The sequence below is a fragment of the Sminthopsis crassicaudata genome, chromosome 3 (assembly GCF_048593235.1).
Source record: "Sminthopsis crassicaudata isolate SCR6 chromosome 3, ASM4859323v1, whole genome shotgun sequence".
Taxonomy (NCBI): Eukaryota; Metazoa; Chordata; class Mammalia; order Dasyuromorphia; family Dasyuridae; genus Sminthopsis; species Sminthopsis crassicaudata.
Window position 1 is genome coordinate 555636370 of NC_133619.1, and position 23645 is coordinate 555660014.

At 33.7% G+C, this 23645-nt stretch overlaps 1 protein-coding gene across 10 annotated transcripts in view; it reads right to left on the reverse strand.

Moving 5' to 3' along the window:
• Positions 1–23645, reverse strand: part of DLG2 (discs large MAGUK scaffold protein 2) — a 2604243-nt gene that overhangs the window by 2125843 nt on the left and 454755 nt on the right. For all 10 annotated transcript variants that reach the window (XM_074304592.1, XM_074304594.1, XM_074304589.1 and 7 more), the window contains exon 4: positions 15151–15249. In XM_074304592.1, the coding sequence (XP_074160693.1) occupies positions 15151–15249 (99 nt within the window). The remainder of the gene's footprint in view (positions 1–15150; positions 15250–23645) is intronic.

Below are 23645 nucleotides of genomic sequence, written 5' to 3' on the forward strand. Positions count from 1 at the left end.
ATGCTATGTGAATAAGGCAAGGATAGGACCACTATATATAGTAAATAATGTTTTGTTAATTCTCAAATGGATCTCTCTTCTCATTGATAAAAACATTCCCTTCAGTAAAGCAAATTGCCACCCATTCATATTTCTCCATTCTGAGTTATTCTTGTCCACATCTTTCCATAAGTTTATCATAGAGAATGAACTCACTATACTAGGGTCTTTTCCCTATTGTTACAAGGATACCAAAGTAGCACACTAGTTCTAGGACAAAGAGAGGACAACTATTCAACTCTTCTTTCACTTTCATTTTCTCTGTTGAAGAGAATGGATCATCAAGTATGATTGAAATAGAATTGTGGTCCCAAAGAGTTGAGAAAATTGTCCAGCTTGGAAGAAGAAAGATCTAAAGTGTTGAGATGGATAAATTGTATTTATTTTATAAAGAAGAAGCAGGTGGATACTAAAAAACCAACAAATTTGACATTGACTCCCAGAAAAATTCTACAATGGATTGTTAAACAGGTGTTTTGTGAGTACTTCAGGAAAAAGGAAAATATTTATCAGTAAAAATCAGAATGATATCATTATTAGCAAGTTCCACTATTTCAGCCTCAATTTGGGGGAGGAAAGGAAACTCTTATTAACCTGCTAAATTAGAAAAAAAATTCTATTAAAACAGATATTCAAGTTTCAACTGTCATGGTCACTTATCAATAACAACCAGTCAATAATTATTGACCAGGTACTGGAGGTATAAGCACATATTATATAATTAATTATATAAAATAATTCCTACTAGCAATGAGCTTATATTCTAATGGAAGAGACAAGGACATATTAAAATATAAACAGCATAAACATAAAGCTAATATAAATATGTAGGTATAGATCATATAGGTATACAAACAAAGTAATTAAATAGAAGACAATTTAGGAAAGGGGAAAACATATCCTTTAGAATTAGAGATGTGGACCGAATATGTTATATCCCATCTCCTGACATGCAGAAGGGCAAGGTGAGAAGTGAATAAGAGGGCTGCGATTCAAAATTAAGGGTAATAAGGGCTACCCTGGGGAGCAATAAAAGAGTTTCTCTAATGAAGTAATAAGATGTTGCATGTAGCAGGGCAGCAGAATCTGAATAGGTATCCCTATTCAAGATAAATTCATTGCTGCTATGTTAGTTAAAGCAGATAAATTTCTAGGTCAAGGTGAGAAATAAAATTTTGCAAACATAGTCAAAGACTTAGATAGAGATCCTATTGAAGGAAAGTTAACTAATCTGTAGGTAAAGAAGAGAATGAGAAGACCCTGGCAGTCAGAGAAGCCAGGATGCTTAGCTGCAGTGTGAGTTTATCCTAGGAGTGCCAAGTCTTGCAAACCACCTCTCCCCCTCCCTTTCCTACTTAATGTGAGACAGCTATAATAGCCGACTCAGCCAGTTAGTATGGTTAGGTAGATCTGTGGCTGGCTAAATGATTATAACCAAAGAGGATTGATTAATGAATTGGTGTCAACATGGAGAAAGGTATCAACAGTGAACTATATTTGAAGTTAGCAATCTGGAGTCAAAATCCTGACTTTCTCACTTATTACCTGGGAGAATTTAGGCAAGTCCCTTGAGCTTGCAATGTATTACATAAGAATGTTGGACTAGATGACCTCTGCATGTCCTTTACAGTTCCAACTCTGAGATCCTATGGTTCTTTTCATAACTCAGTATGCATGTAGACAGGCAAGCTATATTTATCAAAATTGTGTTGCATGAATGACATAAGTCTGAAAGGGGGAGCTGATTATGGTAGAGAGCAGAATGCAGATCCAAAAAGATTTCAGCAGATAGGATCCATGGGCAAAATCTAAGAAAATGAACTTTAAATGGAAATCAATCTAAAATCAACTGTTCTAGCCCATGATGAAAGAAAAGTGCAGTTCATCTGAAAATAAATAAGTACATTTTGGTGGACTGCAAGGTCAAAATGATTCACATAATAGGGCTGCCAAAAAAGAAAATGCAATCTTAGTTTATATTAAGAAAAGCATAATAGTGTCTGGAATGAGGGAGTAATAGTCCCAGTGCACCTTTGAATGGATAGACCACATCTGGATAATTGTGAGCATTTCTGGTGCCACATTTTAAAACCTTTGACAAACTGAAGCACATCTAAGAATAGGACAGTTAAGATAAAAGGGACCCAAAACTGATCTTAGTTCTAATTCAAAAACTGATGATTTATCCTGAAGAAAAATATCAAAATGGAAAAAAGAATTTATAAAATAAATTACATGTATTTTGCTTTGCTCCTAAATAATATGTAGAAGTTTCCTGGAGGAAGGTTCTAGTTCAAATAAGGAAGAGTTTGCTAACAAGCATGCCTAAAAATGCAATGAACTGTTTTGTGTAAAAGTGAGTTCCCCATAATATGAAGTATTCAAACTTCTGCAAGATTTTCAGAGAGGGGTTTTCTCTATGTAACCAAAAGTATAACTCAATTTACTAATCCGGTTGAATCTTACAGGCTTCTCCAAACATCCTTTTTTGGCTTTTTTTGGCTAATGTTCCTACTTCATGTTTCTCCTGGGAATATTGAAATGTAACATTTCTTGGTCTCCACAAAAAAACTAAGACTGCTCAATTGTTACGTAAGAACTGAGACTAATAATAGATAGGAAAGCCTTTACATTATAGAACCGTCCCCCAAACAAACAATAAACCACAATACAGACAATACTTTTCTCTGCTCACATAAATACTTAGGATAGCAATCTTCCTTTCACTGGAGATTCTCCATCTTCTCTAGAAATTTATTCAATCCTATACATCCTAGAGTTGAGTATCTTTCTACACAAAGTGAATTACATGGAAATGTTGACAATCTGACTCTCCCTCTGGTGAAATCTTCATTCCCAGTTACTTCTACATATATGCTACAAGCATCAAGACAACTTTTCCTTTCTCTAAAAAGTGTCAACCTTTGATTCCTCCAGACTTTCCCAATGTTAGTGAAAGGCAAAGTTCAGATTTATTCCTTCACATCATAATTCTAGCCCCATTCATTCTTTGCTTCTGTCTAGAATGTTAAGTAGAACTTAATATAGTCCACAAGTATCTTGTCTCCTTTCCTGAAGCCCTACTCTTTGATGGAGTCCAGGAACTTCTCAGTATCTAAGAGGCTTGGTCTCTAAATTTCTTTGTCTATGAACTTACCTGTGACTACCATTCTACTGACCTTTTCATTAATTCTTACAGTTTTTTTTTTGATTTATCCTTTATAATCTGTCTAACTACTTCACATCCATGCCAAATAAGTGGCAAAATCATGATCCAGAGATTCTCATGTCTCAAGGCATGTGGTTCCTGCATCTTCTAGAATTATATGGTTTACTGGAATTACTTTTACATTAAGCATAGTTCTGCTTCAGACAAACAGATCTGGATTAGGTGTGTAATTTGACTATATGACTTTCTCTAAGCCCTCTCCATCTCTGAAGTCCAGTTCAAGGACATACATTTTGATTTTTTTTTAACAGGAGTTTCCCTGTCATCCCTCTTCTCACTAAAAGTCAAATTGAAGGACAAGACTCAGGTATATGAATAACCATGACTCAATCAACAATTCTGAGAAGTAATCATAATGAGGGTAATTATATCTTACATCTGGAGATATCTTCAATGTCAGAACAAAGCCCTAATCAGTGAATGGTAAATGCCTTAGGACAGTGGTTAAGTTTATACTCTTTATACCTGCATAAAATAGAACATTAAAGATCATTAAAGAACATTAAAGATCTTTTAAGATTAAGTCCATCTTATTTTTACCATATAAAGAAAGCCAGAGCAAGGATCTAGACATGGTCACATTACCGAAGACTATTTCTCCTGCTTTGAAGTTACATTTTGGGGAGGAGGGATAGAAGGGAGAAGAGAGAGAATAGAAAGAAAAAGAAGAAAAGAGAGCAGATGAAAAGATAGGGAGAGGGCAGAGAGATGAAAAGAAAAGAAAAAAAGAAAGAAAAGAAAAAGAAAAAAGACAAGAGGTAAAAAGTCAAATGAGAACTCTGTGATGAAACAATGTGATGAAACAAGAAGGATCTAGAATTCTTGATTTCTTTTCCCAGTTTATCTGCATTTGTATGTATTGAAGACAGTATGTTGTAAACGCAACAAATCTAGAAAGGTTCCTGATAAAGCTATGCCAGAATATTAGCTAGAGCTATGTCTTCGACAACACAATCTGAACCCCATTCTCTTTTGTTTTATGTGTGGCTGTGTCAGAAGTTACAACATGTTGAGAGTGAGAGGTCATGAAAGACAGCTACCTTTTCATTCTAATTCTTATAATTGCACAGAATAAGTATATCATATCTTATTTAGAATCATTTCTACATAAAGGGGGTCTACTATATCACCTGGATTGAATGACAATAATGAAAAAGGGTCATAAAGGAGATAGAGACAAAGACTGAGGCAGAGAGAGTCAGGGAGAGAGAAGGAGAGAGGGAAGGTGACAGAGACAGAAAAAAGACAGAGAGTGACATATAAAGAGACAGAAACAGAGAGAAAAACAGAAAAGACAGAGACAGAGATAGAAAGACAGAATGAGAGACACATTCTGGCTCTTTAATGTGACTGCAGCAAAGTCATTGAATTTCTCTGCTTATCAGTTTCGTCATCAATAAAATTCAAATAATACTACACTACCTGGGCCACAGAGATGTTATAAAAAATACACACTCTACACATCTCAAAATATTGTATAAAAGGACATTATTTTCCATTACAGGCGCATCATCATGTTGCATATTCCTGATTAAGTACTCAGAGAGATTAGTTGAACCCAAGCACCCAATTAAAGGGGAAAGGATAAGGAGAGGGATTGTAAAACACTAAAGGAGGCCTCAAAATCACGTCTTTAATTTGAGTAAGGAAATCCCATGACCTCTATGCCCCAAAATCTTATTGATTTTTCAGGTCTGTAAGTATGAGAGTGAAGTTACTATGGAGAATCTGTGAATGAAAACCTAAATTGCTTGTGGAAATATACTAAAAATAAGAATAACAATGATAATGATGATGATAATTAGTATATACATGGTATTTTAAGGTTTGTAAAATGCTTTACACATTATTCAATTTCATTCTCACAAGTTGTGCTATTATTATTCTCATTTTACATTTAAGGAAACTGAGATGCAAAGAAGTTAAGTAACTTGTCTGGAATCCCTTGGGGAAGGATGGAAGGAAACAAGCAGTTATTAAGCTCCTACTAAGAGGCACTGTGCTAAACTCTTTACCATTAATGTCAAAATATCTCATTCGGTCCTCACAACAATCCGATATGGTTGTGTTGTTGTTCAGTCATTTCAGTCATGTCTTACTCTTCGTGACCCCATTTGGGGCATTTTCAGAAAGGACACTGGAGTGGTTTGTTATTTCCTTCTTCAGCTTATTTTATATATGAGGAGCAGAAATAAACAGAATTAAGTGACTTGTCCAGGGTCACATAGCTAGATAAGTGTTTAAAGCCAGATGTGTACTCATAAAGCTAAGTCTTCCTGTTTCCAAGCCCAGTGTTTTATTCACTCTACAGATTAGCTGCTTCAACAATCCTCTGAGGTAAGAACTATTGTGATTCCCATTTCACAATTAAGGAAACTGAGGCACATAGAAATTAAATGATTTGCCCAGGATCACACAGGTAATAAGTTTTTAAGGCAGGATTTGAACTCATCTCGATTCCAAGTAAAACTCTCAATCTACTGCTCCAAATAGCTGCCATCAGTAAGAAAAGGTTTCATGTCACAGAATTACACACAGAACTTCTGAAGTGGAAGGAGATTCAAGAAAACAGTCCAATTTGTACCAAATCCGATTTTTTTCTATAAGAACCCAAATGTGTAATCATCCAGCCACCACTTGGAGAATTCCAGGACTGGGGAACTCCCTCCCACCCAAGGAAGTCTGTTTCATTGACAGTCTTCACAAGAGTTTTTTTTTTTTTTTTTTTTCTCTCTTAAACCAAAATCTACCTCTCTGCAACATTCACCCACTACTTCTAATTCTGCTGCCTAGAGCCAAGCAGAACAATCTCATTCTATCTCCCACATATATTTGAAGCTAGCTATCAAGTCAGTCAGCCAATTAACATTTATTAAGAAACTACTGGGTGTCAAGCACTGTGCTAAGCATTATCACTCTTTTGAGTTTTTAAAAATAAGAAAATTGGGGCTGAGAAATTAGGTGACATGCCTGAGGACCCACAGGGGGAGAAAGGAAGGAAAAAGTTTTAATAAAGCTCCTTTTTTTTTTTTTTTTTTTTTTTTTGGTTGGGACTGTTCAATCCTGTTGGTCTCTTCATGATCCCCTTTGGAGTTTTCTTGGCAAAGATACTGGAGTCCTTTGCCATTTCCTTACCCATTTCATTTTACAGATGAGGAAACTGAGGTAAACAGGGATAAGTGATTTGCCCAAGATGTGAGATAAGATTTGAACACAGGAAGGTGAGTCATTCTGACTTCATGCCTACACTCACTCTATCCATTTTACCTCCTAGATGCCTAGGTTATTAAGTACCTACTATGTGCTAAGCACAGGTTAAACATTCCCATTTCCTTCTTACCTTTATTTGTCCTGTTTCCCAGGACTCTCCTTATCCTGGTCCTATTTTCTGGATACTTTCAAGCTTTTTAATAGCCCTCCTAATATATGGTATCCAAAATTAATAAAGTACTACATTATATGGTACTAATACTAAGACTAGGGCAGTATTCAAAAAGACATCCCTTCAATCCCTTTTAGCCTTATGGTTCTGTTAAGACAATCTAAGCTTATATTAACTTTTGGGGTTCTCAGATCACACTGTTGACTCACTTTGAGCTCTCAATTTATTAAAACCCCCAGCTCCTTTTTTTTCATGTGAACTGTTGTCTATCTATCCCCATCCTATAGTTAGTTATAAAATTGATTCCCTTGGACTATTTTTTCAAGAACCCTCACTCCCATGGCTCAGTGATGGGGAAGAATTATGACACAAAGGATCTGCATCAGATCTTCACATCCTCCAGGGTCTCTACAAAGGACTGGGGGTGCAAGCCAATCCTCAGCCAGAAGATCCCCCTAGTTAACATGTGGTACAAGAAAGGCTCTAAAATTTCTTAACTTCAAGATGTTATGTAATTCAAAATGAATTATTCCTCTAGGCTCTCATATGTCAGAGCTCAATGAGATCATCTAGTCCAGCCTACTCATTTTATGTCTAATAAAACAGAGATACATAAAAGTCAAGAAATTTGCCCAAGTTTCTATAGTGAGGCAATAGCAGAATGGGAATGAGAATTCACATATTTTGATTCCCCAGGTCAGTGTCTTTTCCACTGTGACATTAATGTTTCCTTTATTTGCATTTTTTCCAATGAGAAATGTTATCTTCAATCTAACCATTGCTTTCTTAAAAAAAAAAAAAAAACAACAAAAAAAAAACTTTGAAGTATGTTATCTTCAATCTAACCATTGCTTTCTTTTTAAAAAAAACTGGATTACATATAGTACTTGTCATTTGATCAAGAATCCATTTCTAATTCACAGGATTTTAAGATAAAGGGGAATGATTTAGTCAAATCCTATAACTTTACAGAACAGGAAAATAAATCCTTGACAAGGGTAAGTAACTTCTCCAAAATTCCTTCAATTAATCCACAATTTTTTCTGCAGTTCTACTCATTAATTCTAATTTTACTCTCATAGGCCAAACAAAATAAGCCCAATTGCTTTTCTAAATAACTATTTTCTGATATCAGAAGGTGATTGTCATGTCCTCTCTACATACTCTCCTTGAAAAGTCTGTCATCATATTATCTCAATATTTCTTATATAACATCCAAGTTCTCATAATTACTATTTTGTGCCTCTAAGCAAATAATGAACTCTTTTAAGCCTCAGTTTCCTCATTTGTAAAATTGTGAATGAAAATACTTCAAATGTTTACTTACAAAGGGATGTTGTAGGGAAAACACTTTTTAAACCCTAAAAATCTAAGGACATGGAGCTAAGATAAAACTGAGGATAATACTTTAAATGTTTACTTACAAAGGGATGTTGTAGGGAAAACACTTTGTAAACTCTAAAAAATCTAAGGACATATGAGCTAAGATAATATCACTAAGATTCATCACTTCCTTGACATTTTCACTGCTTTCTACTCTAGTCAAAGACTCTATGACCTCATGTCTAGCCTAAGGGAGTACTAGTTATGTATAACTTCAACATTCCATCTATCAAATTTACTTAGAGTGAAGAACAGCAGTGCTAAGAGACTGAATTGTTTAAATTGTTCCAAAGAAATAAGAGGAACCATATGAGAACAAGAAAAAGAAAAACTCAAATATATTTTTTAAATTGACCAATCTGTGAAAGCCTATGATTTGTACAATTTTGCCATCACACTGAATAGTAGAAAGAACCTACATCTTTGTATCCCCAGTTTTAAGCACAGCAATGGTTTGTCATTAATAAATGCTTATTGACTGACAGAATGTAAATATTTTCCCTTAATTTGATACACAATGTTTTGAAAGACAGAAGAGCATATTGGATAGAGAGCTAGATGCAGAAGATGAAGACATGGGTTCAAAACCTACTTCAGATGCGTTTTAACTATGTTCCTGGGCAAGTCACTTAATTTATTTTATCTTAATTACTTTTTTGGTAAATTGATGTAATTAGGCTAAATGATCTCTAAGTTTGCTTATAGTACCAAACATATGTTTCTATGATCCTTTGACAATGACCACATGATAAGGGACAACTCTATGATTCACTTAAAAACAATCCAAGATAAAGACCCTCAGGGGAAAACTACTCTCTGAGTTATGTCAGTCTTCCAAAGGATTACAATTCACCAAACATTTAAAACTATTATATGTGCTAACCAAAACACACTCAATTCCAATCCTCATGAAGCATGAAGCATAATAGATGAATAAGAAATAAAATGAATGAAATATCAATACAGATAGATTCTTAGGTTTTCAAACTACAAAAGCATTAGAGGTACTTAGTTCAACTTCTTCCTTTTATAGATAAGGAAACTGAAACCCATAATTCATATCATTGGTAAATGAAAGATTTAAATTTCAAATTTGGATTCTTTGCCTCCAAATTCAATACACTTTTCAACTGTACCATACTGAACTGTGATTTATCCTAAGAACATTAGATGGCTGTAAAACTAAGTTCTGTGATCAAGTCACAGGAGCCAACTGTCAGGCGAGTTTTTCAAGATGTAACATTTGTACTGGACTTTAAAGAAAGGGAAGGAATTCATCACACAAAGCTGATGAGGGATGACAATCAGCTTTGTGAAAACAGCAAAGAGCACAGAAGGAGAGTATATTTGGAAGATATAAAATGATTTACCTTCTGTCACATTTAAACTGGGGCAAGCTGAAGAACTAGTATATGAAAGTTGAGAGTGGAGAGAATCCAGTAGAATAATCACCTACACACCTACTCTGAAGAACTCCTATCCATACCTAGAGAAGGAACTGATTGAGTCTGTATATAGACCAGAGATTATCTATTACTTTCTCTGTCTCTTTATTTTTTATTTTTAACTTTATTTTTCTTGAGGTTTTTAGTTTTCATTTGGGTGGGAGATGTATGTATGTATGGCCTGACTACTATGGAAATGTTTTGCATAACCACATTGGGTTCCTTAATCATGAGTGATGAGTAAGGGAGAGAACTTAGAACTCAAAAATCTTAAAAAACAAATGTGAAAAATTGTTTTGCATGTAACTGGGAAAATATTAAGTAAATAAATATTTTTCTAAATGAATAGAAAAAGAAAAAAGTGAGTGGAGAGAATTCCATTCTGATAAGGAAAGGTAAGGATTCCTTTCATATCTGATACTAAGAGCAAATGTATATCTCTCAGGTAATAATTCTGAACTAAATTTTACCCAAAAGGTTGACATGTGGAAAAAAAAACCCAAGGAATTCATGCAAGAGATGGAGAAATCTTTATTTACAAAGAAAGAAGAAAAAACAGACTACATCATTTTCCTAAAGAATTATTGTTTGTTGTTGAATTATTTTTAGTCATGTGAGCCTTTGAGAATCCTTTTGAGGGTTTCTTGGCAAAGGTACTGGAGTGGTTCACTCTCCCTTCTGTGACAGAGGAGAAAACTTGAGATAAACAAAGTTAAAGGACTTGTTCAGGGTCATACAGATAATAGGTGTCTGACTCAGCACTCTATCTACTGTGTTACTTTGCTACTATAAAGTAAATTATATACTACTATAAAAAGAAGTCATCAGTAAAATAAAAAATGGAAAATCTTAGAGATCAGTGGTACAGGAAGGCAATATACTTATCAGAGGCAGAAAGTACAACTTCTAACATCTGTCCTATTCATAGGCTTAGTATTTCACAGGCACACACAACACACACACACAAACACACACACACACACACACACACACAACCTTACAGTTAAGTCTGATGATTACATTTTTAGGGAAAAAAAACCTAGAAACATTCTATTAGATATATAAGCACTCCATATATTGTTTTCTTGAGTATTCATGAGGTCAATTAATGTGATTTTTCCCTGTTTCATGTTAAAATAAGAAGGAAGAGGATAAGGAGATGGAGAAGAAAGAGAAGGGGGAGTAGGAAGATGCGTAGGGGGAGCAGGAGAATGAGGAGGAGGAGAAGGGGGAGATAGAGTAGCAGGGTAGGGGGAGGAGAAGGAAGGGGAGGAGAGCAAGAGAGGGAGGAGGAGAGAACCCAAAACATTCCTGCCAACATGGATAACTTTCCTCTTCAAAATATAGGGAAAGCAGAGATGAAAAAAAGGCTCTTCAAGGACTTTAAAAATCAGTACGAGGGTTCTTGGACTGAGCTCCATGACTGTGCTGCTTAAAAATATATTGATAACTGTATTTCAGTGTTACTGGCTTCCTTTGTAATCCTACATATTTTATTTTATTCCTTTTTAGATGATATTCTGAGGAATAGGCTTCCCCAGAGTGACAAAGAGATATATAATCATAAAAAAGTGTTAAGCTCTAATGAGAGTAAAGGGGCAAGTACAGCAGAATTTTAAGTATTATCTGAGACAAAGAATATTGAGATCTCTGTGTGTGTGCGTATCTTCTTGTTGATAATTTATCAGCTTCTGGGCTGCTCATTTTTCTGAGAATAAGACTCTTGTTCCAAAATATAATCACCAATGTTTCTTATTTTTTCCATGTCCTGAAGATCATTATAGGATTATGCAATCTTGGATCTGGAGCTAGAAGAGTCCTTAGAGGTTGTTCTGTCTTACTCATTTTACTACTAAAAAAATGGATGGCCAGAGAAATTAAATGCCTTGTTCAGTTCCCATAGGTAATAAGAGCAAACAAAGAATTAGAACATAGGTCTTCTGACTCCAAAAATGACAGTCTTTTCATTGTTGGTGTGGGTAGATTTTTTTTTCCTTATTATACCATGGAACAATTTAAACAATAGCATAAATCTATAAATGGTATTCTATGAACATATTCCATAAGGCTTGATCTTTTCATGGCCATTTCAAGGTCACTCGCATATAATTCAACTAAACCAATAAGGCTAGCTACCTCTTACAAGATTCAAAGAATCACAAAGAAATGTAATACAATCCAAAGTGTGTACTGGGGGGCTGTAAGAAACCTACCAAGTTGTGTTTAGTTTTAAAATGACAATCTACCTATAAAGAAGAAACTAAAGAAAAAAACAGGAGCTATTTTGACCAACTATGTGTTAATTAAGTGGAGAATCTAAGTGAAATGTATGACTATTACAAAAACATTAATTTCCCAGATTAACAGAAGAGAAAATAAAATATCTTAAAAAACACCATTTTGGAAAAAGAAATTTAACAAGCCAACAATGAACTCCCTAAGAAAAAAATGAATCCTACCAAACATTTAAAGAACAACGTATTCCAATATTATATAACGTTTTTGGAAAAATAGATTAAACAGTCCTCCCAAATTCCTTTTGTGGCACAAAAAGGTACTAATACCTAAACCAGGAAGAGCCAAAAAAAAAAAAAGAAAAGAAAGAAAGAAAGAAAACTATAGATCAATTTCCCTAATGACTGTTGATGCAACAGTTTTAAATAAAATAATAGCAAATAGATCATACAGATTTATCATAAGGATATTATGACCAAGTAGGATTTTAGGAGGAAAACATAGCATTATTAAGACATATCAAGAAAACTATTAGCATAATTGATAATGTCAATAACAAAACCAATAGAGACACTTATCTCAATAGATACAAAAAAAGGTTTTTTGACAAAAATGCAGCACCCATTCCTATTAAAAAATACTGAAGAGCCTAGGAATAAATGATAAGCAGCATCTATCTAAAGCCATCATCAAGTATTATTTGTAATGAGGATAAATTAGAAGCATTCCTAATAAGATCAGGTGTGAAACAAGGATGCTCATTGTTACCACTATTATTAAATATTGTAGTAGAAAATATTAGCTAGAATGATAAGGGAATAAAAAGAAATTGAAGGAATTAGAATAGGCAATGAGAAGACAAAACTATCACTTTTTGCAGATGATATAATAATACATTTAGAGAACCAAAAGAAAACCACTTGAAAAATTAATAATTTAGCAAAGTTGCAGAATATAAAATAAACCCACAAAAATCATCAATATTTCCTTATTGATATATGTATATATACATATATATACATACACACATGTATATATATATGTATCTATCTATCTATCTATCTATCTATCTATCTATCTATATATTATTAACAAAGCCAGCAGTAAGAGATAGAAAGAGAAACTCCATTTAAAAGAACTGTGTATGATATAAAAAATCGGGGAGTTTACCTGCCAAGATGAATCCAAGAACTATATGAACACAATTACAAAACACTTTTCATACAAGTAAAGTCAGATTTAATCAGCTGGGGAAAATATCACTTGCTCAGGGCTGGCTAAGTTGATATGATAAAAATGACAATTTTACCTAAATTAATTAACTTATTCAGTACCATACCAAACTACCAAAAATTATTTCATACAGCTAAAAAAATAACAAAATTCATCTGGAAGAACAGATGGCCAAGAATATCAAGGGAATTTTTTTTAATGCAAAACCGTAGTAGTACAAAATCTAAAACTATGTTATAAAGTATCAACATCAAAACAATATGGTACTGGTTAAGAAATGAAGCAAAAAATAAGTGGAATAGGTTAGGTACACAGTGCACAGTAGTAAATGACTATATTCACATAGCCATTTACTATTTGATAAAGTGAAAGACTTTTAGTTTCTAGAATAAGAACTTACTATTTTACAAAAACTGCTAGAAAATTTGGAAAACAGTATGCCAGAAGTCAGGCATAAGCCAATATCTCATACTGTATACTAAGAGAAGGTAAAAATGGGTTTGTAAATTAGACATAAGGGTAATATACTATAAGCAAATTAGGGAAGCAAGGAATAATTTACCATCAATTCTATGGAAAAGGGAAGAATTTATGACCAAACAAGGATAGAGAATATTATAAAATGCAAAATGGGTAATTTTGATTATTGTAAACTAAAAGTATTTGCTCAAACAAAAGTAGTACAACCAAAATTAGAAAGAAAACAGAAAGCTGGGAAATAATTTTTACAGACAGTATTCCTAATAAAGAACTTATTTCTTAAATATATAGATAATATGTATATATATGCAATATACAAATAATATGTATATTACATATATATAATTTATAAATAATAGGTATGTATAATATCTATATAACTTATAATACAATTCTTCAATTGATAAATAATTAAAGGTTATGAACAATTTTCATATAAAGAAATTAAAGCTATCTACAGTCATGATAAAAGCTTTAAATGACTATCAATTAGAGAAATTCACATTAAAACTACTCTGAGGTACCACCTCACATCTATCAGATTGGCTAATATGATAGAAGAAGAAAAGGATAAATGTTGGAGAAGAAATATTGAAGAAAATTGGGACACTACTGCATTGTTGGTAGAATTAAGAACTGATCCAATCATTGTGGAGAGCAATTTAAAGATATGCCCAAAGAACAATCAAAAGTGCATAGCCTTTGATCTAGCAATATCACTACTAAATGTGTATTCCAAAGAGATCATAAGAAAAGGAAAAGGACCCACATGTACAAAAAATATTTATAGCAGCTCTTTTTGTGTGGAAAAAAAATCAGAAATTGAGAAGATGCTAATCAATTAGGGAATAGTTGAACAAGTTGTGGTATAGGAATAGAATAAATAGTATTGTTCTATGAGTAAGGATGAAGCAGGTTGATTTCAGACAAATCTAGAGGGAGTTACATGAACTGATGTTAAGTGAAATGAGCAGAACCAGAAAATTGTACATAATAACAACCAGGCTGTGTAATAATTTATTATAGATTTAGTTCTTCTCAGCAATATAATGATCCAGAACAATTTCAAAAGACTCATGTTAGAAAAATGTTATTCACATCCAGAGAAAAGAACTATAGAATCTGGATGCAATTGGAAGTATGTTTTCATGTGTTTTTTCTCTTTTGTTCTGATTCTTCCTTCACAATATGACTAATATGAAAATAGGTTTAACATCATTGTACATATATATCCTATATTAGATTGCTTGATGTCTTGGGGAAGAGAGAGGCAAAGAAAAAAGAAAATTTTGGAACTCAAAATCTTACAAAAATTAATGTTGAAAACTATCTTTACACGTAATTGAAAAAATAAAATACTATTAAGTGTTTAAAAAAATAGCAATCATTTAACAAATAAACTGTAAAAACAAAACCTCCCACTCACTCAAACACAAAGCCCCAAATGGAAAAATCCATCACTCACAAAAAGACATGTTAAAGATCTCACAGGCCCATTAGAAGATAACATTCTAATCCAAAGACAGAAGTACATTGTACATTACTTGTTTTCTTGACATTATCACAGCAAAATATCTTTCCCCAAACATATAAAGCTATTCTATTATGGAAAATGAAACTGAATAATTTTCAAAACAATTTCCCAAACTACTGCACAAGACAGCAAAGAAAAAAAAAACCTTAGCCATTAACAATAGAAACAAAGAAAACACCTCAATTTTTACCTTTATCTTCTTGTCATCAGTCTGATTTTCCAAACACTGATTCTCTTTATTTTGTTCATCACATAAAGCATTTCCCTCTGAACCACTGAAACCTTTTAGCTAAAGAAGAAAAAAAAAGAAAAATTTTATTTCTAACTTACTTTTGCAAATTCAAAGTAAATGTAAAGTTTTCAAAAGTAGTGTTATACTAGTGTGTCTAACACATCAAAATGTATTTTTTGTGGAATCTTATTTGGTATTGCTAATGTCTCATAAATGTATTCATGGCTAATGAATAATTTAATGATGAAGCTTTTCTTATTTAATGCTGTTTTGTTCAGGAAGGAAAAAGTAAGTGAATTGTTAACTGAAGACAGTGACCATCACTTAATTATCAGTGGTGAAACAAAGACTGTCCTAAAGTCAATTGAACAAATAGTGAGCTTGTGGAACCAAAAAGGATGGCACCATTCTGTGAAAGCTTCATATTTCCAACAACTCTTGGTTCTTTATCAGAAGACCTTGTTTGGTAAACAATAGTTGTTTTTTCCCCCTAATTACATTGTCCTAATAGTGTTCTTACTCAAATTGCCCTCTTTATACCACTACCATTCTCTACACTAGTGATGTCACACTAAAATAGAAACTGGTCCATTCAACCATATTAAAGGATCCCTGTGAACAGCGTAATCACTTGTTACTGCTGTTCTTGTTTCATTCAGTTTGTCGGTCCCTTTGAGATTCCATTTGGGATTTTCTGGGGAAAGATACTGGACTAGTTTGTCATTTTCTTCTCCAACTCATTTTATAGATAAGTAAATTGAGGCTAAAAGGATTAAATGATTTGTCCAGAGGTACACATCTAGTGTTTGAAGCTCAATTTGAACTTCAGTCCTCTGATTCCCAGACAAATACTATCTACTTTGCTGCCTAGTTGTCTTATTCATTTAGAAGAATGGAAGTTCTATTATTATATTCTATTTTATTTATTTTTTGAAATATTTCTGAATTACATTTGTAGTCAGTTGCATAGGAGTTCATTTTTGTCAACTACTCTGGACACCTATTACATGACCAATAAAAAGTGAGCCATTATTGAACCATTCACCATCACAATATTGATGAACTACAAAATGTAATCAAGAAGTTAAGGACTAAGGTTTTCTTTCCTACCTTACATATTTTACTAGATGTATTTATTTATTAATAATTTCTTAAGTCACTATTTCAGCTGCTTCTCTGATTAATTCAGGAATAGGATCATTGGGGTTATAAGATCACAAAAAAGTGTGAAATAATTAATAAAAAAATTTTTTGATGTATTACTTAGTTTTACTGAATTACTTTTTCTTTTTCCTCTTTTTCTTTCAAAAAAGTTTTCTAAAGGATAGCTCTTGAGAGGTAGAGAATGAGAAATTTAGGGGAGAAATAACATGATATAAAAACAAAATATATATTTTATACAAAATTTATAACTATAAATGTATAAAACAACAAATAATATCCTACAATATGAAATATTTTTAAAGACTTACAGGTATATTATATGACTTGTTTAAATGGGAAACAGACTTAGTCATAGGACCTGTGGTGAGTTGGTAAATGTCTAAAACTGCCTCTCAGGGGGGAAAAAAGTAATGTTTAAGTTTAATTGGCTTTTACTAACACTTTTCTATCATTCTCTTAAGACTAAATAATCAACAATAGAATATATCAAGCTCTAATTTGCATAATTTGAAATTTCCAAGGTGTGGCTATTTTTAACAATCAACTCTCACAAACTGGTATAAGCTGGTTCCAGCATATCTCTGAATAAAATCCTAGAGTGTGGTCCTCTCTTTCAGAAACCACTGAATAATTAATTAAGAGGGATATAGATGGGAGAGAGCCAGTCTCAGCCCTAGAAATAGAAAAGGGGGGGAGGGTCAGTGTCTACTAAAACTTCCACATGTGAATGAATTTCATACTTATGCTAATATTTTCATTCCAGAAAAGTTTTGCTCACCTTTGGGAAAATGTTGGAAGCCTCTACCCACAATCCTTATGATAGGCTACATAACATACTAAAAGAATTTAGGGCTGAATCAATGTCATAAAATAAGTCATGAAAATTTTGAAGACATACTGAGATTTCAAGATCAGTTTCTCCTTTCCGTTCCTTGAAGACCATAAACTGGGTCAATGGATACTTCCTAATCACCCTCCAAGGTAAATGTCTTAATTAGCTTTTTCAAAATACAGTTTCTACAAGTACTAAGAATCTTGCTAAATCTAGAATTGCAAATTTTTTTTAATTAGACAAAGGGAATTTGTTATTGTTGATGATGATAATGATGAAGCTAATATTTATATATTGCTTTAAGGTTTACAAAGTAATTTACAAATATTATTTCATTTGATTCTCACAATAATCTGGGAGATGATATTATCACCTCCATTTTACATATAAAAAAACTGGGGTAGTCAGAAACTTCATGAAACTTCAAGTTCACACAACTAAGCTTTATACAGCTAAGTTTCTAATCTGCATTTGAACTGCATTTGAGCCTTCTTTTTTATTGCCTTGAGGGTACCAATGCACCATTTGGGCAGTCCATTTGTTGCTGCTCATTCTTAATTCATGACCAGCTTATATTATAATCATTTAGTCTTCAATAATATGTTTTATATACAAATCATCCTTAGTGACATCTAAAATGTATATTCCCCATACATTACTCATTTTTAATCTTCCTTTTTCCCACTTTGCCTACCTTTTGCCTACCTTTTTGCCCACATGATATGTTTAGATCATTGGAAAATATTACATTGGAAGAAGATGCATTGGAAATATCACTTTGTCAGCTAAGTGGAGGATGGAGTGTAGAGAAGGTTATATGACCAGAAAAAAAGATGGAGTCAATCATACATGAAGCTTGGATGGGAGAAAGTAGATAAATCTTGAATGGAGGCCTTAAGATGAGAAGTGACTTGGCCAAAATTACATAAATAATGGGGAGTGGAACTGCCATTTGAACCTAGAAATTCTGTCTTCAAATCCCATATTCTTTTCACCTATTCACCTAATTTCTTTGGATCTCAGTCTCCTCATCTTTAAAACAGTGGCAAAAATACTTGCTGCCTCTGCACCAGCATTGTGTCAAATAAGATAATGAATGGTATGTGAGAATGTTTTGTAAAATGCTATTACATAGGAATTATGTTATTGTTCCCAATTTAGGCTATTTCGAGATACATGCAACACTTTTGCAGGGTCACTGGAAAGAAAGAGGAAGTCAAGAGCTGAGAAAAGCTGAGAATGGAATGGGGGGAGAGTATTATCCAACCCAGCTGGCTCTACCAGTTCTTTGCCTGGCAACAAAGTATACTGAGGCACTCTTGGGAACTGGAAGCTTTATCACTTGAACTCCTACTGATTTACAGCTTGCAATTTCATACACATTCATTTGTAAAATATTTAGCATAGTGCCTGACACATAAGCAATGCAGTAAAGTGAAAAGAAAGCTGGTTGTAGAGTTATAAGACTTGGGTTGCTTAGTATGACCTTGACCAAGATATTTATCTGCCATGTAGCAGCCTAAGCATCTAAGGAACCTTTCAACTCTAAATCTATGATCCTATAATTTTCTACTCTACATACAGCTTTGTTTTCATGGATCCACAGGGGATGCAACACCATTTGCCAAGACACAGAAGGGAAAGGGACAATGAGCTGCTGTGTGCTATTTATCTCTCTAACAAGCTAATTGTGTCATCAGGACTAGTTTAAGAGGTTTTATCAGGGCAGGTATGTTGTACGATGGATAAAACATTGAATCTTGAGTCAGGAAGATAAATTCAAATCCAACCTCAGACAGCTGCTAGCTGTGTGACCCTGGGCAAGTCATTTTACTCTATTTGCCTAAGTTTCCTCTTCTACAAAATGAGCTGGAGAAGGAAAGGGGAAAGTACTCCATTATCTCTGGCAAGAAAACCCAAAATTATGTCACAAAGGTTGGAAATGACTGAGCAACAACAGACCTCATTTTTCCCAATCAGCACAATTTCCTATGACCATTCAAGTTTCTGTTTCTGCATGTAATCTTAGTTTATATTTAACAAAACACTGGGAAGGTAAAAGAAGTTGCATAGGAAAGTCCATGCACTGGCATGCTATCTCCCAATATCCCTATCTTTATACCTAAAGTGTTTTTCTAAATCCTTAAATAATATGTCCAAGTTATCAGGTGAGGAGGTATCATGGTGAAGTTAGAGCTTAGTCCAAGTTCTAGCTTCCGCCCTTATTATATTATATAATTATGGACATTCATCTCCAGTTTGTACTCAAGACTCCCTCTAATATGCCCCCATTCTTCAATCTGAAGCTCACTTGTGAAGTAGCTTGGTCAAACACACAGGTGATGGGGAGTGCAGCTGCCATTTGAACTGAGAAATTCTGTCTCCAAATCCTATATTCTTTTCACCTGCTCACCTAATTTCTTTGGATCTCAGTTCCCTCATCTTTAAAACAGTGGAAAAATACTTGGTGCTCCTGCATTAGAATTGTGTCAAATAAAAATAATGAATGGTAGGTGAGAATGAATTATGATGTTATTATTCCCAATTTAGGCTATTTCAGGCTACATGCAACACTTTTGCAGGATCACTGGAAAGAAAGGGGAAGTCAGGAGCTGAGAAGAAGCCTTGAAATTCACACATTAGAATTATGCTCCCCTCCTGCAGTCTCCCTCCAGTTGGATAGCTCTTCCCAGAATCTCCATTCAAAAAGGTGCTTTAATCAGCCTTGTCTCATCTCTCTTCCTACTGTACTTTCTCCACCATTTCTCTGTGTACCTCCATTTCAACTTCTCCCTTTCTCCCTTTTCAGTTTCTTTTATTTATTGTATTTCCAGTTTAGAACAGAACTTTCTTAAGGAAAGATAATGCTATTCTTTCATATATATTCCTAACTCTAGGAATAGCACCTAGAACTTAATGATATGTGATGTTCTGAGTCTCAATTTCTTCCTCTGTGCATCAAGGAGAAACTAATACCTAACATCATAGAACCATTGTGACGAAAGTGTTTTCAACCTTTATACTCATATAAATAAGAGCTATTATAAAGATTTATAATAACAGTAAGAAAAAAATCAAAAGGATGTATTTATTATAGAAAAAATAGAGGTAGACCAGCTATGTAGCAAGAGTTACAGATAACTGATAGCCTCAATTATTGCATTTTTAGGGCAAATAGATGTCACAGTGAATAGAAAATTGGCTTTGGAGTCAGGAATATCTGAGTTAGATTTGACCTCAGGTAGTTACTAGCTATGTAATCCTAGGCAAGTCATTCAATCTTAGTACACTAATCTGTAAAATGGGAATAATAATACATCTATCAGGGTTGTTGTATCAAAAGAAGATCAAACATGCATTAGGCTTTGCAAACCTTAATACACTATATAAATGTTAATTATTATTATTATATATAAAATACACTTTGTGAAAATCCCATTAGAAGGTCCATGACACTTTTGACTAAACTCTCTTTGAAAGGTTTGTAAATCATTGTGAATAAGAAAAGAATAGAATCACAAAAGAAGAGAAAATTTGAAAAGGTTTTAATTTGCATCATGAAGGGATTACCAATACCATTTAGACCATAGAGGTGTCAAAGAATTACTATTAAAGCACTTTCACAGTATCATTTCAATTGGTTCTTATACTAATGCTGAAAGGTAGTCAGGGTAAATATAATCATACCTACTTCACAGATGCATCAGCTGAGGTTCAGAAAGATGTAATGATTTGCTTAAGTCTATAGAGCTCACAAGTGGTAAGATAGAGCATAATTATAAGATTTAGAATTGGAAAGGATCTTTTCCTTATCCCCTCATTTTGTAATTGAGAAAAATGAAGACCTAGAGAATTTAAGTGACCAATCCATAGCCACAAAGGTAGAAAACAATGGAAATAAAATTTGAACCCAAGCCCATGACTACTTCTCTTTAATGTTCACACTGTGATTTGTACACCACTCTGGTGCTTTTTCTATAACACCAATCTCTTTAGTAGTGTCAAAGGGCAAAATTAATAAGAATAAGAGAATGCATAATTTCTAAACCTTTAGAGTGGATGCTCATGAATTACAAATGTCTCCCAAAAGCAACCTGTAATTATCGTAAATTAAATTATATCTATTTCTAATATAGAGGACAAAGATGGGACAGGTACATATTTCAAGCTTCTATGATAGTCTTATGATATTACTGTCTTCCTGTTCTCCTCCTTTTTTGACTATTTCTCAATATCCTTGGTTGGTTTGTCAATCATATTATGGAAATAATAATAGATGTTCCCAAAGTTTTATCCTAGGTGCCTCTTTTTCTGTCTCTGTTTCTGTTTCTGTCTCTCTATTTGGCTGTATGTTCCTCTTTCTCTATTTTTCCTCTCTATAAAGATGCTTTGTAAATTTAAATATACATACACTTAGCTATATATACATACATATATTATAGACATAGATATGTATCAATAAATTCAAATATATCTATATGAATGACATGGATACAAATGGCTGTACGCATGGATATTGATGTAGATGTATGTGGAGAGATATAGGAAAAAGCATAGGGAGGGGGAAAAGGGAGAACAAGAGAGAGAAAGAAATGAGAGGTGGAGAGCAACAGAAATAGAGAGACAGAGGGTAGAGGCAGAGACAAAGGCACACACAGAGAAAAAAAGACAGGCAGACAGAGATAATATAGATAATTGCTCCAATTATTTATTGGACATTTCAAATGATACATTTCAGAATCATCTCAAACCCAATGTTGCCAAAGATTATCTTATTAATTTCCTCCTAAACTTCCTTCTTCCAAAATTAATCTATTTCTATCAAAGTCTTTAGTGTCCTTTTAATTTGTAATCTCAACATCATCCGGGACTCCACATCCTCCCCCACTATATATATAACCAATCTGTTGCCAAACCTTGACATTCCACCTTCACAACATCTCTTGAATCTGATCCCTTCAATCCTCTCACACAGATATCATCACCTTAGTTCAGGTCTTTATCTCATTACCTCTCACCTACATTATTGTAACTTCCTCCTAATTGATCTCCTTGCCTCAAATGTCTCCCCATTTCAGGACATCCTACATATTTCTGCCAAAGCAATTTTTCTTACGCACAGATCTAACCATGAAACTCTACTTGTCCAATTTAAGTGGCTTCCTTTAGGATAAAATACAAAGTTCTATGTTTATCTCTTAAACCCTATAGAACACAACAAGATTATATGACAATAAATTTTGATGGACGTGGCTCTTTCCAACAATGAGATGATTCAGACCAGTTCCAACTGTTCAGTGATGAAGAGATCCATCTACATTCAGAAAGAGGTCTGTGGGAACTGGGTATGGATCATAACATAGCATTTTTCACTGTTTCTGTTGTTGTTTGCTTACATTTTGTTTTCTTTCTGATTTTTTTTCCTTTTTGACCTAATTTTTCTTGTGCAGCATGATAATTGTGGAAATATGTATAGAAGAATTGCATATGTTTAACATATATTGGATTTCTTGCCATCTAGGGGAGGGATAGGAACAATTGAAACACAAGGTTTTGCAAGGGTGAATGTTGAAAATTATCCATGTATATGCTTTGAAAATAAAAAAGCTTTAATAAAAAAAAAACAACTATATAACCTGACCTCTATTTCTTTTTTTTTAATTTATTTAGAATTTTTTCCACAGTATATATGCATGAGTAATTTTTTTTATAATATTATCCCTTGTATTCATTTTTCCAAATTATCCTCCCCTCCTTTTACTCCCTCCCCCCAATGACAGGCAATCCCATACATTTTACATGTGTTACAATATAACCTAGATACAATATATGTGTGTAAATCCAATTTTCTTGTTGCACATTAAGTATTAGATTCCGAAGGTATAAGTAACCTGGGTAGATAGACAGTAGTGCTAATAATTTACATTCGCTTCCCAGTGTTCCTTCTCTGGGTGTAGTTATTTCTGTCCATCATTGATCATCTGGAAGTGAGTTGGATGTTCTTTATGTTGAAGATATCCACTTCTATCAGAATATATCTTCATACAGCATTGAAGTGTACAGTGATCTTCTGGTTCTATTCATTTCACTCAGCATCAGTTGATGTAAGTCTCTCCAAGCCTCTCTGTATTCCTCCTGCTGGTCATTTCTTACAGAGCAATAATATTCCATAACCTTCATATACCATAATTTACCCAACCATTCTCCAACTGATGGACCTTCATTCATCTTCCAGTTTCTAGCCACTACAAAAAGAGCTGCCACAAACATTTTGGCACATACAGGTCCCTTTCCACTCTTTAGTATTTCTTTGGGATATAAGCCCAATAGCAGCAATGCTGGGTCAAAGGGTATGCACAGTTTGATAACTTTTTGGGCATAATTCCAGATTGCTCTCCAGAGTGGCTGGATTCTTTCACAACTCCACCAACAACGCATTAGTGTTCCAGTTTTCCCA